The 19,554-nt window shown below is 34.7% G+C and overlaps 1 protein-coding gene across 2 annotated transcripts; it reads right to left on the reverse strand.

The window, feature by feature from the left end:
- Window positions 1-1,072: 1,072 nt before the first annotated feature.
- Tdo2 (tryptophan 2,3-dioxygenase) lies at window positions 1,073-18,858 on the reverse strand. 2 transcript variants are annotated; one of them, XM_020152607.2, is made up of 12 exons: window positions 18,703-18,858; window positions 18,381-18,486; window positions 17,266-17,356; window positions 14,938-15,008; window positions 13,581-13,708; window positions 12,109-12,295; window positions 10,783-10,890; window positions 8,030-8,141; window positions 6,752-6,809; window positions 5,630-5,709; window positions 4,937-5,027; window positions 2,420-3,364 (listed from the first exon to the last, which is right to left on the reverse strand). In XM_020152607.2, the coding sequence occupies exons 1-12, from the start codon at window positions 18,735-18,737 to the stop codon at window positions 3,211-3,213; spliced, it is 1,221 nt and encodes a 406-aa protein (XP_020008196.1). In that variant the 5' UTR covers window positions 18,738-18,858; the 3' UTR covers window positions 2,420-3,210. The 2 variants fall into 2 exon arrangements, with proteins under 2 accessions (XP_073897866.1, XP_020008196.1); XM_074041765.1 differs by lacking the exon at window positions 10,783-10,890 and having other exon boundaries at window positions 1,073-3,364.
- Between the last annotated feature and the right edge of the window lie 696 nt (window positions 18,859-19,554).

The raw sequence follows: 19,554 nt of genomic DNA on the forward strand, positions 1-19,554 counted from the left end.
TACACAATCATCCAGTGAACAAGTTAACAGAAATTCTAGATACTCAATCATGTCAGTTACACCTTGGGAACCCAATCCCAAGGAACTTGATCACTGAGCTCTCCATTGCTACTGTTCTTTCTGAGAGGCATGTCCTTTAGCACGTCCTTTAGGCACCACTCTTTAACAATCTGCTGTCAACCTAAAATATCTCCGAAGATAACGAGTTTATTCTGAATGAACATTGTAAGGAGAATGCATGTGGGCATATGCAAAGATGCCAGAGAAGACAGATTTTTAAAGGTAAGATGAATCGAGTTTCATAAGCTGTCTTAAAATAATGAACTTTGACTACAGAGGTCTGTCATGCAGATGGCACCAGCCCAGGGTGAAGCAGGTAGTTGCTGGGCAAATGTTCTCACAAAGTATTTTTCCTTTGAAGTTGTGGTGACATTTCATATAATATTGTTCTAGCAGTGTTTTGCAATGGTTCTTGATAACCTGGATATACATATAATATTTCCTTCTTAATAGCCCCCCAGCTTTATTTTTGGCGTGGCTTTTTTTTTTTTTCTTTTCTTGGTGAGACTGGGGTTTGAACTTAGGGCTTCATGCTCACAAAGCAGGAGCTCTACTGCTTGAGCCACACTTCCAGTCCCCCAGCTTTATTTTTATTAGGGCTTGACATAAGTAACACAATTTTGATTTTGGCAACCCTCACTACTAACTACATTCTATGTCCCTTAATCCAGGGGTTCCAGAAAGGTAATTCTGATGTATGTTATTGTAATTCATATTTCCCTGGGATTTATATTTCTAAAAAACAGCATAATGTTTCTTGTACTATTAAAATAGCTATGAGATAGCAGGCAAATTCTTCAGATGAGCTTTATGGAAAAGTCCCTTCCTGCCATCACCTCCTCCTTTGTTCTGTTCCACAAAGGCATATGCAATGTTCCAGCCCCAACAAACTTCAGAGCTCCGCACCTCATACCTGGGAGTCACAATGAAGATCCCCAGTAGGTCCTGCATGAGGTTTCACAAAGGTCTCACAGCAAAAGCTAAATGGTTCAACCTTACAGCAATCTTGTAATTCATCAAAGAATTTTTTATTGAAGGGGAGCTCCAGAACCAGAAGTAAGTTTGAATGATGTCACAGGTAGGAACCATCTTTATAAATTGTTTTAATATTTACCTTGCTGTTAAAGGAGTTTTATGCCATAGGTCAAAACTTCTGGGTTTCATAGGTCAGATCTGACCACCTGTCCCAATACACCAAATAAAAAGATGAGTGATGGTGATGGACAGAGAAAGGAGATGTAACTAACATGGCCCGGGCATGTGGGAAGAAGAAAACAAAACACATCTTCCACATGCAGACATTTGTTTAGGTTTAGATAGAATGGAAGAATTGGGGCAGGGAGAGAGCTAAGCATAATTATTAAATAGTCCTAGTCACAGGTGCATTCCTGTGGTCATGGCAGTCATGGGTGATTCATTGCCTCATGGTTGGCCAGGTGGGGTCTTGTTACAATAAAAGTCATGGCTATCTGACAGGGGAAGGCTTTGTTTCCTGTCACACCATGTTTATTCATCAGTCTGTCCTTCCTGGATTCCAAGTTGCTTGCAAAGCAACTACAGGAGAGAATGGCTCAGAGTAAAGGACATACATTCAAAATGGAGGCTGAGATGACTAGCTTTTATCTTGTCTTCAGTTAACTCACTGCCCCAGGTAGGGAGTCAGTGTTTTTCAGCAAAATCAGCTTTCGAATACCTGTTCCATTAAGAATTACTGAAAAAGAGTGAATAATATCAAAATACATTGCATCTGTGTATGCAGACAGTGTAAGGAAATACACTGAAAGCTGGGGAATAGAGCAAGACAGAGCAAGAGTAAGTAACAGAAGGGGGTAATCTGATTAAAGTATGACCTATAAATGTGTGAAATACCATGGCAAAACCCCATTTAACAATCAGTGTACAATTACAAAAAAATGAAGGTAGAAAGATAAAACAAGTCCTGTCAAGGGGTGGGTACCAGTTTGTATGTGGGGTTAGAGGGAGGGCAGGTAAACAGAATGTGTCAAAGAGGATAAACAGGTGAATACGGTCGATGTATTTTGTATATGTGTGTGAAAATAGAACAATGGAAACTGTCAAAATTGTTCTAAGAAGAGGAGAAGGGGAATGAGGGAGAATGGTGGGGGGAGTAAATCTAATTAAAATATATCATAAGTACGTATGTAAATGTCCCAATGAAATTCCCCTATACAATAAATATATTCTAATAAAACTGTAAAAAAAAATTTCTTTAAGCATGAATCTCCATAAAGGGTATGGAACATAACAAAGCCATTGTGTAGATATGAAAACGAATTACTGCCTCCTTTGAAAAAACTACAATATAGCGTAGTCACACCGAAAATATAGATGTAACAAATTACATCAAATCATGTAGTGTATTAGAGAAAGATTAACCTTCAAAATTAGCATTTTTTTCCAAAATTCAAAGACATTTTTGGTGCCAAAACATGTTAACATATTTCTTCATTGCTTCATGAGAGAAGCACAGCTTATAAAATCCTCCTCATTGGATAGGAAACAGGCTTAAGCAGGTTTGTCCCACGGTGGCACTTAACCAATGGCAGAGGCAGAATTTGCTCCTAAGACTGCAGTTTCAAAGCTAGCACCTTCAGCTACCTTGCTATTTGCCTCTGTGTTTTTCCAGCTTTACCACCATTGGGCACTATTTATATATATGTACAGGCACAGGCACAAATGCATACACATACACATGCATATGTATATGATATACACAAATACAAAAGTGTGATGAAGAACCATATCCTCAGCCCTTTTTGCTTTTATATGTTTTTCAGATACAGTCTTGATTTTTGCCAGGGACTAGCCTTAGACTGTGACCCTTGTATCTATGCCCCCCACGTAGCTGGGATTACAGGTATACACCACCATATCTGGCCAAAACTGAATTTTTATAGGGAAACACTATTTGTACAACATTCAATAACTGAATTATTTCTCATCTTAATGCTTAATCTTATATCACAAACATGAGGTAACAGCATTGTTTCCAGAATTGAATCAGAACATCATGGTACTGAACTAAGTACATAAATATATCACATTAAGACTTTTCATGTATTCAATGCAAATTTTAAAAATAGAATTTAGAGTGAGAGATCAGTACTTCTCACAGAATTTTCAGATGAATTAATCTGATTCATCACTGCTAAAGTAGGAGCTGTCACAGTACTCAGCTGTGTAAAGGAATTTATGAATCATCGGGTTCATCTTTGGTATCCAATGTCGAGGAACCAGGTATGTTGAAAGGTTAAATAAATCCACAAACACCTTGTACCTGTCACTGAAAAACATACACATGCAGATTGGTTAGATTTGCTGACATGAACTATTTATAATTTTCTATCCTCAAATTCCTTTTCTCAGATATTTTCACAAATAATTAGTATTCAACACTGTTGTACATTGCATATTGTATATATCATATATACATTAGCTATCATGTAGTATTAGTGTTAAGATTGCTTGGCTTTAAGCCATACCTAAAGTTCAAGCTCCTAAAATGGTATTATGTGCTTGGTTGATCTAGATTAGGGTGATCCAGATGAAAACCCAGCTATTGATTATTATCATGCGACCTTATTTTCTACTTTTAACGGTTGTATGCTTAGCGATCAATTTAAAACACAGAGTCCTTGGCTGTTCACTGAAAATGTTTCCCAATTGAGAAGTAGCTGCCAAGTAGCCACCATGAAAGGATCAATAAGTTCAAATACTGTTTTGATTCATTACAAATGTCCATCAGCAGATTTCACATTAAAACTACTTTGTTAGCTGGTTATTTTAAACTATAGTTTTAAAACAGTCACCTTCAGTTGGTGAAGTTTTAGAGGAAGGAAGAACATTTGCCTTTGGAGTCAAATAAGCCTGGGTTTGAATCCTGGTTTTTGTGAACCTGTTGGAACTTGGACCATGGTGTTTAAATATCAGTGTTTCAATTTCTAACTCTGTGAAATAAAAACTACAATCCCTCCCTCTACCAGGCCTTTGTGAAGATTAAAGAGATAAGAGTACACTAGAAATGCTATTTGTGTTAGTTACACCCACCACCCCTGATACATGTGCTCATATGGTACACTCATTGACTGCTTCATGCATACAGAATTTATTTTCCTGGAAAGTCACAATGTATAAAAACAATAAAAATTTCAAGTTGCACATTTCAAAAATCATCCAATCTGGTAATTGAATTAGAGATGGGAGCAAGTAAAGAATTGGGGGGATTAAATATGAACATCTTTTTATTACTGACTGATTTTTCTAAGGAGCCATGCTTCCCAGTATTCAGAGGTGTTTTCTATCTATGATGTTGTGAATATTAAACAAAATTAGAATGCAAATGGCCTGGAAACTGATCTAGCATGTTTTAAGTCCTCAATAAATATTATCTCTGTCCTTATAAACACTATGAAAAGGGCACTCTCTGGAGAGTAGAAAATAGTTTTATAATATTAAACAGTGACATGGCAAAACAAGAAACTATTTTAGCTGTGTCATCTGTCTAGCCAAGAATGTGTTAGGAGAATTGGTGATGGAAGTTTGGTATAGTTAAAACTTGAGCCAGAATGAGCTGAAGCCTTCTCTTCCTGGATAAAAAAGCTATTGATTCCTTTATGTCCTCACCAGTTACACAGATTTGATGTCAGTCCCCTTTTCATTACTGAATCAAAGTGATGAATTTCTGTAGTGGAGGATTTTATAGTGAATTTCTGTAATGGAGGACCGATAGCAATATCATCATGTAACTACAAATGTGTTCTTATCCATTCAGACAGGAGCACATATAAATGACCTTTTCTAAATAATGCACTTAGATGTTTCATCCACTACGACAAGAGGAGGGCTCTGCACGTACCTCACAGTCGAGCGCAGGTACTGGTAGCCTGAGGAGCCCCCGGTGCCAGCCTTGCTGCCTAGCATCCTGTGCACCATGCATACATGGTTATCTAGGTAAACACACAAATTTACTGCATGGGCATCGTTTTGCCATTAGTTCCACAATGTTCTAAAAACAAGGGGTTGGTAATGATTATTGCTTCTGAGAAAAGGTTGACACCTTATCAACTAGCCAGATGGAAGGTTCACCTGTGAGCACCCGGTGACACCAGCAGGTTGCCTAGCACCCCACATTGCCTATATTGCATGCATTTCACTCCCTCCGTCCATCATATTTAACCTGTGAGCACAGCAGGGGCAGGCAGGGCCACGCGATGACTTTCATGAGTCCTTGGATGGTTTTGCCTCCATGGGACCCTTCTTTCATTAAAAAAGTAACTATTAAATCATACTTTTCAAATTCCTTGCCATGGGACGAATATATTATTAAAACATACATATATATATATAAACATATATATATACATATATAAACATATATATAAATAAACATATATATATATAAATATATACATAAATATTTCCTTTGACCTAAAGTTCATTTTTCCTCCTGATTCTGAAATATTAAAACATTTCCTTGAGCCCACAAAAGTTTTTATTTAAAAGACCAGAAGGACAGGAGAAGGGATTTGGGAGCAGGGGGAGGACTTACATCTCCATTTAGTCATGAGTGTGTCTATGTCCATAAGGGAAGTCAGCAACTGGAAAGGGACCTGGAATCGAGGCTCTTCCCTAGAGGAAAAGATGAGGAGACATCTGTTTAACAAATCCAGTAGACTGAGAAGAACCTGAATTTTATAATTATTTGGCCCTGATAACAAATGTCAACTTTGCCACGTAGGAGCTGCAGCAGCCTCGGGTTCTTCTCTCAGTCTCAGTTTCTTCATCTCCAAATGTGAATACTACTACTCACTTTCCAGTGTTTGCTTGAAGTCTAGACAGTTCCATCTGAACTCTAGAGTCATTCCTAACAGGTTCTCACTAAAAGGAAGATGCATACACCACCCCAAGTCAAAAGCTTCACAAAAACAATTTACTTCCTATGTTTGTTTTTCCTTTTTTCATCAAATCCTTCAAGCTTCTCAGTAACTATCTTACTTAGGACACCTAAGAAAAGAGTCAAAAGATTTTATGATGATACTCTGAAAAAATAGATTTGAAAGGATTTTTAAAATTAAATAATACAAGGAAGCAAAATATTCTGCAAACATAGGTATTTGAAGACTTTTTGCTCTCCACTGCTCTTTTGCTCTCCACTGCTCTTTTGCACACTTTATTCATGAGCCATTAGGACAGGACCTTCACACATGAAGCAGAAATAAGTACGGTCAAGGGACACGGAAAAGATTCCAGACAGTTAAGGCAAGTATATGTGAAACCATGAGTTAATAGAACAACTGTTTATGAGACATTTTCATTTTATCCATTTTACAAAATGCGAAGAACTCTGCAAGTATGGGTTAATGACAGAGAACACAAGTCACGATTGGGTTCCTGAGAAAAATTAAACTTTGGCATTTTAGGACACTTAATGACACATAATATTTTATATAACTCAATCAAAAGGCTGTTGAATTACTTTGTGTATAATCTGTTAATGAATAAAAGTATACTTTTGTATTTAAAAGTAAAAAGAAATCTGTTTCATAAGTTTACTTTAAATGCTAACTTGCCGTAAAATACTATGACAGCAATTTATAAGGTTTATATGTGATTTATATCTATATCCAAACCTCAAATTTAATTTCCATCTCTTCTCTTCTGACTTCTTTACCTGTAAAAGTAAATCATCAGTGCTCCTTGGAGTGCTCTGTATGACAGACGTCTCTCACCTGCAAGATACAACAAGTTTTAATTGCCTGAATTTATATTAATCCAGTATTGTCACCTCAATAACTAAATGGTTTATACATTTTTTAAAACAATATAACTTTTAGTTAAAATTTTTTATCCCTTAGCTTGAACTCAGAAGCCTATGATTCAAATATGTGCACTTTAAATTCTCAAAACCTTTGAATAAGTAATAGAAGGGGTGAATTTTAACAGTACATTATATGCATGTGTGGAAATATCACAATGAAAACCCTTTGTACATTTTATTAGTATACACTAATAAAAAGCTTTAAATGTCATGTTAGGAAAGCCTAATAAAATATATAATGTCTCTGATAAGTAAAATAGTATGATGCTTTGCTTTTTGAAAAATTAAACAAGATTCATTCTAGTCTTCCTTTGAAAGTAGTTTTCTCTAAAATTTATTTAAAATCAAGTTCTTTGGCTTTAAGGAGTGCAATGAGTATATAAAATAAGAGAGAGAAAATGAAAAGCTTTGCTCCTGACTTAGAGAAAACAAGATTTGCCATCCTTCACTGAAGTATTTTAGAAACCTCATTGAGGTTTAAGATTACAGAATTAAATGTTAATCTCGTATACTGCTACACCTTATACTTGTATAATAAAGACCAATTGTGAATTCTATCCTGCCTATTTCCAAAAAGGTTTTGAGGTACTTCAAAATAAAACTTCAAAGCAAACATGGTATTTTCAAACAGATATAAGATTTGATTAATAAAGGTTGTAATTATACTCCTCCATTACTTTCAGAAAATAATAAATAGCTCAATGTCAATTGTGCCAAAAAGTCTAAATGGGGCTTTACCTGGTTTATGTGGGAAAAATTTACTCTGTTAAGCCACTCTCACTCTCAGAGTAGTTTTTCCTTCCTTCTCTTACCTCTACCACTGTGTACACAATTATAATGATTTGTCTATTTTTGTTCCAGTGGGACTATAAGCCACTTGAAAACCATATTAAATTTACCTTTCTAGCACAAACTATGAATGCTTTAGCTAGTATCTTTTAAACATATTGGTATAGAAACCTGTTAAAGGATCAATCATCAGAGACAACACCTACCCAATTCTTGTTTCTATAAGTAGAATGGCAATTTTATTCTCTTTCTCCAAAGTTAGGTTTGATAGTTTTAAAAAATTATATTTTGATCTCATGCTCATACATTCCAGGGAAAGGGTCCTTAGAATAAAATAGCTACCTTTACTAAGCAGGTGTTCGTGGCGTTTCTCATCAAATAAGGACAGTAACACCTCTTTCTGTTTCTGAAATTCTGCCATCTGTTCCTCTTTGTCTTCAGACTCTTCCTTAGCCTTTAGGGAAAATATTGCATTAATGTTCCGAGAGAGAGCAGATTCCTATTTTAGAAAACTTCACTTAGGAGAAATAGATTCTCAAGTTGTAGCAAGGGTGTGCCTAGAATATTTATTTTGTCATCTAATATTACAAGTTGGAAAATATATCTAATGAGAAGGGATCCTTCACATACTCACTAGTTCTAGTCTTTCATTTAAGTTAAAACAGCTTGATAATCTCAAATACTCTCTTCATGAAAACCATGAGGGATGGATAAAGTGAATAAAATTTAGTGGTAATACTGACAAGTGGTCACTGGTGATCTAATTTTAAATAGCAATTGGTTAACATAAGAATAAAGAAATTCAGCTTAGGTAATATTAAGAATAGTTAGCCAGAAAAACTAGTAGGCTGAAATTCTATATTCAGTAATATGCATTCTATATTCAGTAAATACAATTTCTTACATGTGTTTTACACTTGTATTTTTATTCATTTAATATCTAATGACTGACTTAAACAAAATCTTATTTTTCTTCCCACCACCTATGCTCTACTTATAATATAACTCACTGAACGGAGCAAATTAGTGAGCCCAATGTTCAATTCTTCAGAACAAGCACCCTGTGCAAGTAAGCACCAGTATACATGTTATTGTCAATTAGCTATTCATTTAGTCAATAAATGTTGAAGAAAAGTGGTAAACATAAAATTGTAGGTGAGAGTTGAGTCCCTTGAGCTCACACATATTATCTGGTGGGATTGAGACATCTCACAAGTAATTACCCAAGCACTGAATTGCAGCCAGGAGCAGTGCTGTACAAAAAGAGAATTTGTGCCAAAGTAACCAATATCAATGAGGAAGAAAGGAAAGCATCACCTAAAGAAAACATTCCTTCAGTCAGGACCTGAAAGTGGGTGGGAAGAAATTACCTGGAGATGAAAATTCTAAATCCAGAGAATAGCATTTAAAAGAATTCCATAAATTCAAAGAACTGAGCTCTAATACTTAAGAGGAGGTCAGTATGGTTGGAGTTTATGAGATCATTAATGGCCTTATTACCATGTTACAGATTTTTGTCTTTCTCCTGAAAATAACAGAGAGACATCAGAAGACTTTAAGCAAAAGAGAGACATGATGAGATTTGCATTTTGAAAAGATGATTCAGAGGGTAGTGTGGACAATGAATTGTAAAGAGCCATGCTGGGGTAATGGATGGGACAGTTGAGAGACAATTGCTTTAGCAATACCACCAATAAGCTCTCAACTAGTAGTAGTGAGTAAAAAGGAGAGATTTGAGAGCTCTTTGGAAGTAAAATTGGTAGAATTTGTGATACTTCAGAGAAGTAGTTGAGGGAAGTGAGGAAAAGGACCAGTAAAAGGATTACAAAAGAACAACTTCCTAAACTATGAGAAGACCAGGTCAATATGAGAGTGTATGGAAGGGAAATTTTCTGTTTGTTTTTATTATTATGTTTAAGAGGAGCAGAAGCAAATATCAAAGACAGCATTAAATATATGACCTAAAAAATCTAAGGAGGTATTCAAAATAGAGATAAATGTTTGAGAATTAGTGATGAATAAGTAGATATTGAAGTGCTGGGTATAAATGAGATCATTTAATGAGAGTATCGAGACAGAACAGAAAAGATTTCAGCCAGTGCCATTTCAAAGCCCTGGTACTTATTATTAGTTGAAAGGGAAATATGAGCAAGTAAAGAAGTACAGAAATAAGACATAATCAGATGCAGACATGATGGTGTATATTAAAATCTGAGGGAAAAGAATGCTTAAGAAAAACTAAGTAGCCATTAGCACAGGACAAAATTAAAACTAAAAATGGCCTCTGGTTTTAGTTCCTGGATGCAATTTATAAATGATGGGTAAGAAGATTGGAGTGGATTGAGGAGGAGATGAAAGATAAAGAAACAATTATCCTGACTGCTATTCTAAACTTTTAAACATGAATCTAATTTAATGCTTATGATAATCAATTAAGGTAAATATGATTATTTTCTATTTTACCAGTGGCAAAAATGAGACAAGGAGAAGTTAAGTAATTTGTTTACTGTCGCAGGTTCCACAGTGGAGGTGGAATTAAGTCCTTGCTCTGTGACGGCAGAGATCATGCTTTGAATATTAACTGATACAGGCTATTAAAATAGAGATTTTAAATGACTCAAGAGATGCAGTCATGAAGAGAGGATGAGACAACTATCACTTGATGGAAACATGAAATCAAGAGCATTTTTTACACAGCAGCAAATTGACCTTGTCCATGGTCAACAGAAAGGACCCTGCAGATGTACAAGAGCCAAAGAAAAGTTACGTCGCTAAATTCATTTGGCTGGCTACTCCTTTCTGTGTTTAGTTGCTCCTAGAATTGGTTATAATATGGAATTTTCAGGAGACATGAAAAAATTCTCTTAATCTCAGCTATTTGCCATAAACAAAATTTCTGCCTGAGTATTTTAATTTAGTATAATTTTTATTATACATGAAGAAAATTATATTATATAATATAGTACAAGAAGATACATTTATGAAAGAAAAAGAATATTAAAAAATGAGAAGTTAATAGAATAGCAATTTTTGAAATAAAATTTTGAATACTTTTTCTGAAGTAAGTTCGTATTAACACATGACATCATATATACCTGAACCCTTATGAATTCTTCTTCCAGGCCTTTGATGATATTTTTTTCAAACTTTCCCCAGAAGTTAAATCCATGTGGCTCTAAACCAGGTGTTCTTTCTAGCCATGCCTTAAATAAATATTATTTTAAGTGAATATATGTAAATATAAAATATGTAAAATACACTACAGCTACTTTTATAAATTTCAAATGAGTAATCGTCATAATTTTGAGAAACATGTCACAAGTTTATTTGTAAATATATTTCTCTCCTTTCAATTTCTTCATGTATGAAATAGCAATTGATATGTTTCAGTTTTTAATCTTTTAGGCAATCATCACTAATAATGTTTACTCTCTATTTCTTAATAAATACATGATTATTGGAGTTCTAATTTTCTTCTAGACATTTATGAACATATTTAAACACTGTTTTAATGGCATCTTCCAGCTTATTGACTTATTCTCAAAATATGCTTCAGGAGCTCAAGAAAGTGTGATAAGATGTGCTCTCTTTGCATTTCAGGGGCATTTTATACTTAGCAACTTTAAAATTACTTAACCATGCAATTATTTTAAGATTACACAAGACTTTATAATGTAGAAATGAAGCTGAATTTATGCATATCTGTGGAATCTCATTTAACTTGTATTTAGTTTAGAAATTAGTGTTGTGACTCTTTCTGAGTCTTCATAGCAATTATGTGATAATATGTAGAATAGAGTAACCTAAATCCATATTTACAATATCCGTGGGATTAAAGAACAGAGTGTAACTCACTAAAAGAAAAGTTTAATTTGCAAAGAAAATATTTTATGAGGAAAATTAAGACAATAAAATTCTCACTTATAACTCACTTACAAAATGAAATTAATAATTCCTGAAGATTATTTATAGATTCTCAGGGAATTGTGACATGCAGGTGAAAAATACTGCAGAGTATATCCTTAATAATCCAATTTAATTAAGAAAAATACTCAAGTGAAAATTTTCAATTAAGTTATTTTTTAAAGAAATGAAACTGATAATTAGCCACAGTCAGCCTAAAAATCAGCTAATTAAATGTTGTTTAGTAGGAATGTTTAAAAGGATTGTTTTAATGATATGATGAAGTTATCAAATATTAACATACAACTAATTATATAAATATTTCTGAATTTTCAGAGAAAGTTTTTGATATTTTAATAGGTTGAATTTATAAGTTCAGTATTTTCATAAATGTTTTCTGTCCTTACTTACCATGATTGTAACCCAACTCTGATATGTTTTAAAATTCTGACCTAGCCAGAAGCTCAATTAACAAGGGGTATTGAATTTAACTTCCAAGGCAGTATAGAAGCACGCACCTCCACCAGTTGTAGAAGTGTTTTTTCCTGCTCGGATTTAAGTAGCAGTTCATTATCTTCTCCCTTGAAGTTATCACGATAGTGCCTTCTATTATAAGGCACTCTCAAGCTCTGAAGAACACCTATCTTGTTTTCTAACAGTCGGAATTGTAAACTCTGGAAGCCTGATGCTGGAGATAAGTACTCTCTGTAAGAATAAATGCAGGAGGGGAAGAAAAGAGAAAAGAAGGCATGGGTTAGCATTTTGAATCACTGAAACAGTTGCTTCTATTGTGAGGGGTTTCCAGTACACAATGGAGAAGAGACATGTACAACCACCTAGACTTGTACCCGTGATTGACTCTTATTGAAATAAGAAAAAGAGCTACTGAACCACCATTATTGCCAATTTGAAGTTGCACAGCTTGTGTGTATTTTAAAATACTATATATACTTACATGTATGTGTAACTATATATATGTGTGTGTATACATACATGTATACAAATACTATAAATGTGTGTTTGTATATATATGTAATTTTGTGTTCATATGTGTTGGCTAATTTTTTCCCTAAGATAAAGATAGGTGGGCAGTTGTTCTCACTCTACAATACTAAAAGATTGCATACAAATATTATTTAGTTCCTCCTACAAATTACATTCCTGGATATTATTCTTCTCCCTACCCAGTATTATTATGAGCATCATTGAGATAATCCAAGTCAAAGAAATGAAATGCAGCTTAGCATAAAACAGGCAATCAAAGACTATTTCTATTAAACCCTACAAGCCACTCAAACTCTTAGTTCCTTTTAAATGTCCTACATCTAATTGATTCTGATATTTTAATTTTTCTAAATCCACCACAGAGAATTCTACTACTTGTTCTTTGTTTGTCAAACACATTTGGGTCATTACATATTACACATAAGATACACCTAAGGCAAGTTTCTTGAGAAAATTTCTTCTCTAATTTTGGCACAAAAACAGCATATGTTTTTTGAAAAGACTAGATAGATAGATAGATAAATAGATGATAGATAGATCTATAGATGTAGAGATAGATATAAGTATGCATTCATACTTGATTGCTTTGATTGCCTGAAAATTCAGAGCTAAAATGTATGGCTCAATACATAAATTATTCTGACATTTCTGATTGACATGCTTCTTTACATATCACTTCCTTTTCATTTATTTTGTTTTTAATTTTTTAAAGCTTATTTATATTTGTATTAGCTGTCTTAGCTAATACAAAATATGTTTTGGAGAAAAGCAGTATGCAACTACGAACTGAAATTATTTAATCACATTATTTTTATATGTAAAAGTGAATCATGAAATGTTTTTAAAACTCAAATGCTTTGTAATTAAAGACCCCAACATCCTTCAAATGAGTGTCAGTATATTAGGCTCCTCATGTCACACACCACACACATTTTCCTTTACCCCACAGAATGAGAAGGCAAACCTCTCTGTCCCCCATTCACACCTGAAGTCATTGAAGTCCAACGCTGTCATGGTTTCCAGCACAGAAAACTGCTGCACCAGGAGCTTAAGGATCACCACCACGCGGTGCATCCGAGTCACGACCTTGAGCATGTTCCTTTCATCCCTGACCTGGGGAGTGAGGGATAAAAGACTGAGTAGTCAACTCTGATTTTGAGAAGGTACAGAATAGACCATAAATGGCAATGATTCTTACTGATTTCATGTGTATTTTATTTTTTAATTTCTATTAAATTTTATTAAGATAACTTTGTTTCAACAAGCAATAATAGTTATAAATAATTAAACAAGTATAAGCATGTGTGCTTCGAAGTCTTTTTTTAATGTTTTTGTTAGTATATGATACTTATACAGGAGATTTTGGTTTGTATTGTAAAGAGGAACATTGGAACATTGGAACATTCGCCATGGGTGTATGTTGAGCTATAGCAATTCTGAATTGTGTGCAAAGGGATGTTTTCAAACTTTCCCATATCAGAATTCTTTTTTCATTCTTTAAAAATAGAAAATTATAGACTCAAATTAGACATAAATTCTGGAACACAGCTCCCACTGATTTCAAAACAAGTTTCTCTTTTTCAAGTTTCAAGTTTCTCTATTTCAGAGAAAAATAAAAGATCAAGTTAACATGAAAATGTCCAGGTAAGAATTAAGAAACTCCTGGATAAATCTGCCCTTCACTGAGGGCCAAGGTTTCTGTCTACAGAAATAAGAGGGTATTTTCTGTGTGTATATGTGCATCTTTCCCAGACACTCCTGGAGCATGGAGGACCTAAGGCTGTGCTCTGAAGAGGCTGGAAAGAGGAAGGGAGGTGGAAAATAGGAAAGTACAGGTGGAACTTCTGCCACCGTCTTGAGCGCTGCTCTGCCTCCTCTCATTCTTTGTTCTCCTCCTCTTTTTCTTCCCCATTCCCATTTTCCTCCTCTTGCTCCCCCTTTTCTTCCTCCTACTCCTCTTCTATCTCTTCCAATTTCATCTTCACTGTCTTCATTATTCCTCCTATCTTTTCACAGCAAATATTCATTAGAAATATAATTCTATTACCAATGAAATGAAGGATCTCTATGAGTTAGCCTGGAAATCTACCATTGCTTATAACACCTTTCTTTTCTTTTTTTTTTTTTTTTAAGAGAAAAATACTGAAATCTACACAAAGGGCTTGAGACTGAAATTTGAAAGAAACTGTATAGCAAAGACACCGGTAAAATGTGACAAAACTGTCTGCTCAGAAAGAAGATTTTTCATTATTAATCATTTCAGTATTGTGTTCATGTTTTCACATTAACATTTTTAATTTCCCCAAAATATATCAAATCAGTATCATGACACAGTAACTTACATGACCATTCTGAAAGATCTCTCGAACAGAATCTAATTCCCAGAGGATTTGCTTAAACCAGAGTTCATAAGCTGTAATTTAAAAAAAGAGCCTCTTTGAGCATTGAAAGATGTATTTAACATATTGAAAAACAAATGCATGTCACTTTTAAATCAATAAATGTAAATATAGAGCCATTTTATGCTAGAAATGAGTAAGTTATAATAGTCTCCATTTGTTGAATGTGTGAATATGCCAGATATTTCACTTGTATGTTTCATATTCGTTATTACTACACAGTTCTAGCTAAGCTACTTAAAATGCAGTGGGATTTGTTTTTGTTGTTATTATTTGAAAAAAAAAAAAAAAAAGCTCATGAGCCAGGACAACTGAGAAACTGGCCAGAAGTTGTAGCAAAACAATTATGACAAAGCTTCAAGTTACTCTCCCAGGGGAGACTTTCTTATAATTAATTCAGCATTATTTAGTGCTTCTTCTTAGAGGACCCATTTGGATGCACAGCTAGTTTTTAAAGCCTGAACTGCAAGTTCATTTCCCCTTCACAGGCATATCAAACAATAAAACTGGCATTGAGGAGAGAAAAGGTGGACTGGAAGAAGCATAGTTAGAATCGGTCCAACTGAAGTTACCAACAACATCACTGGGGTAGAAAACTGAATTTCCCTTAAGGCCAGTTGATCTTTTGTACAATGGTCAAACAGGGAGCCACTTACAGGTGGAAGCCTAATTCTAAATCATAAGACTTGCAGTAGTATCACCGACAGATATGGGAAGACCTTTCTACCCCTTTGTATACCAGACTATTTGTGGCAAGCAAGACGTGTTGCCCTCATTAGCTTGTCCTTCCCCTAATATTCTAAGCTCTAGAAACTAAGTATTTTGTCACACTCATTTACTTTTTTCCTTGAGTACCTAACACAATGTTTGGCATAATGTAGACCCTAGGCAGTTATTTTATGAATAAATGAATTAAGTAGTCAATATAATAACTATATGAATACAGAAGGTCAGTAGTGTTAGATGTCTCTGGTATATCTTATTTATTTCTCTGGTATAAGTATAGGCTATGTTTCTGTGATAACTAAGGAAAATCCAATGGTAATTTTAAATTGCATTTAAGGGGACTTGGAGAGATTTAATTTTCATATTTGGGCAAAGAGAAAATTAAAGGTTTATTGATTTATTTCTGTATCTCATTTCCAAATTTAACCTTATGTAGCTTGTTCCAGACCCGCAGCCTACATGTTGTAACTGAGCAAAAGAAGGAAAGTGCTCCTATCACATGACAGTCACCATTTGTCAAGAGCGTACTATGTGCTATTCTTTGGGCCAGGTGTTTAATGCAGATTATCTCATTCCCTCTGCATGGAAACACAGTGACTGAGAACCCACAATAAGTCTCTCCAAACTGGCCACATTCGCACAATTTATAAAGGTAGAGATGAGATTCTGACTTATTTTTCAAGTCCAAGTTTGTGCTACCATGCTGTGACTCATCTCTTACTGATTTTTCCTTGGAATAAGCCTGCAATTAAAAATAAATGTGAAACAGAAGAAGTAATGCATTAAGCCAATTGTTTTCCGTCTTCAATTTTTTCACTCAAAGGAGTTTGTCATTTTAGTCAGTTACCTAGGTAAGTGCTTATTTGAGAAAAGGACAAAAGAACTGGTAAGGAAAGGAAATGTGTGTAGACATATATGGTACAGGACCAGTATGCATTGTTGGGCTCTGGTCAGACAGATGACCCAAGTATTGTGGTACTGACAACATACAGCAAGTGTTCTTAATAAGTGGGATCACGATCTTCTTTAAAATAAATACTTTTGAAGATTTGCACACAATTTCAGAGATCAGGGACCTTTGAAACTCCTAAATTCACAGACCCCAAGGCTAACAGCCACTCCCCAGACACTGAAAATCTGGAGCGAATAAGCCTATCTTTTAGAAAAAAGTTATGTTTTTTATGAAATTTCACATATCTGCAAGAAATTCAAATGATTTCTTTAAAGTAGCTTTTTTTTAATTCCAAGTTAAAAAATAGTTTGCAAATTCTCAGTAAAATTCCAAGAGATAAAAAAATCTCCTTGGTGCTAAGGACAAAGCTGACGTCCTACTTGATTTCATTATCAGTGAATGAACATAAAGATGACTGATGTGAAGCCTAAAGTGTCCTGTGAGAATCTATCTGACACAACGTGTCATCAAGCATCTCTAACGATACTGATCCCTTGATCATTCACCTTCATATAGATAAAAGCTGGTAGCTGTTCTCATCATTGATGATAAATGCCTGTGGAATGGTTGTTGTCCAACCCTTTGCAACTTACCTTGATGAGTTATGATAAAAAGATGTTCATCATGGATTTTATTTCCTTTTATTTCACTTTGAAGTTCTTGTGCATTCAAAACCTTTTCCAACTTTAAATGAAAATAGAAGAGTGATTTTGAAATTGTAGAACCTGGGTTTTTTAATCAACTTTAATAAGAAGTAGGATACAATCCTGGAAAAGGTACCCCAAGGTCCCAAACTCTCAGAAACCAATCTGTTTTCTTCTAAATGATGAATGAGTCTCATAAAGTGTGTGAGTTGAATTTGTGATTTTTATTTTTCTCAGAAACATTCAGTTAGGGAAGATTTAGTAATAACAAATGCTATCACATTCCTTGTGTAGTCATGTCCTTCGTATCTCATTAAATGGATCTTGTGAAAATCTGAAAACTTACTTGTACTGTTCATCTGTGGTCCTTTGTTCTCTTATTCCTCTAAGCAACCTACTCCAAGACAGTCTTAACCTGCTTTATCAGTTAATTCTTAGAAATCCATCCATTAAGGCATCAAGAGTTCTAAACATTTTGTTTCTTAAAAACAGAAAAGACAAACAGGCTGAAGGTTACCTAGAATAACCTCCAAATACGTCATTTGTTGACATGTCTCTTTTATTTACTAATGATTTGAAGAAGAGTATCAGTGTGCCTTTAGCATTTCAAATTGAAAGAGAAATTTTTTTGAGCTGCATTTGCAGCTCTGTGGACTGGGGCTTTATTGACCCTGACCTATTTATCCAAGTTCTTCAAAGCTTGCCTGTTATCTACACTGTATTTTATCTTTCATACTCTTCTGCCCAGATTCTGGGTGCTCTACCAGAGAGGTGAATTTTCACCTACATTGACCTACATTGCTCTTGAATTTTTCTAATGGAAGTTGAAACATTATGTATTTATACCAATAGGGCTATTCTTAGATCCAAAAAACATCTGATGACTGAGAAAGAGAAGAGGAAGAAGAAGAAAAAAAGAGAGAAGAAAAGAGAAGAGAAGAGAAAGAAAAGAAGAGGAGAGGAAAGAAGAGAAGAGAAAAGGAGAGAAGGGAAGGAAGAAGGCATGTAGCAGAGTTTAGTGTCTAACAATGGAAGCCAGCCCCTTTGGTGACCCTGCCACTTACCTGCAGGTAATTTCCATAGATGAGTCCTCCTTTGCTGGCTCTATTCACACCTGTTTGTGATTTGTCTTCTTCACTGTCTTTGACTGAGAGATTTTTAAAAGCATATCTACAGTTTTAATGGATGAAAAAAAAAAGAGTTTGAGAAAACACAATTGACTAACAATATGATTGATTAAAATTCTCTATTACTAATTCCACTTAAGTTATTAATGTAGAGAATAAAGGTGACAGTTTTCAGTGCTCTTTAAATTCATAAATTAAAATGCATATACCCCACAGTTTGAAGAGCCTAACTCCACTTAAAACAGAAGTAAAGACTCACCCAAAGTTTTCTCCCAAAAATGGACACCCACTCATGGTGAAGAAGCACTGTTTGAGGAGCAAGCAGCTTTGAGTCTAGGTGAGTGATAGCATTGACCTTCCCAGATGTTCTACAGCTGCCTTTTATGTATCCTGCTCACACACTCCAGCCAATCAGCACTCTTCTTGTGCTTTTAGCTATGTTCTCACTTCAGTTGGTACAGAATTGAACCTCTGTAAACTTTCAAGTGGATTTTGGTTGGGCATGGTTTGTTTGCTAGAGCAGTATTCTGCCAGATTGAATCATCTGACTTGACAAGCTCTGTTTTTATATCCAAAGTAACAAACATCAAATAAATCAATGGAAGCCAAGTCAAAAAAGATAGCATTTATTATTCAAGTCCAAGAAAGCATTTGGCATAATGTTAGAATATATAAAGTCAATGAGTTTATAAACAAAAACAAACATTTGTTCTCTCAGATTTGAATAGTTTTACAAATCCTAAACCAAAAAGTGAACTCTAGTGTCACTGGGAAAAGAAATTCACTGTATAGCAGAAGATGATACCTGCTCAAGGATGATTATATCAAGTCAAAAGAGAAAATATGGAGGGCTGGTGGAGTGGTTCAAGTGGTGGAGCACCTGCCTAGCAAGCATGAGGCTGTGAGTTCAAACCCCAGTACCACCAAAAAAAAGAGAGAGAGAGAGACCCAGAGAATATGTGGTGTAAGCAATGATTTATAATAATCTTCTTAGCTAAATATATATCGATATGCAAATGGTTATGTGCACAGGATTGCAAAAGGAATACGCTGGGGGCAAGACTGGTGGATGAATAAGCTTGAAAGAGGCAAATTGTGACAGTGTAAATAA

The sequence above is a fragment of the Castor canadensis genome, chromosome 9, assembly GCF_047511655.1.
Source record: "Castor canadensis chromosome 9, mCasCan1.hap1v2, whole genome shotgun sequence".
Taxonomy (NCBI): domain Eukaryota; kingdom Metazoa; phylum Chordata; class Mammalia; order Rodentia; family Castoridae; genus Castor; species Castor canadensis.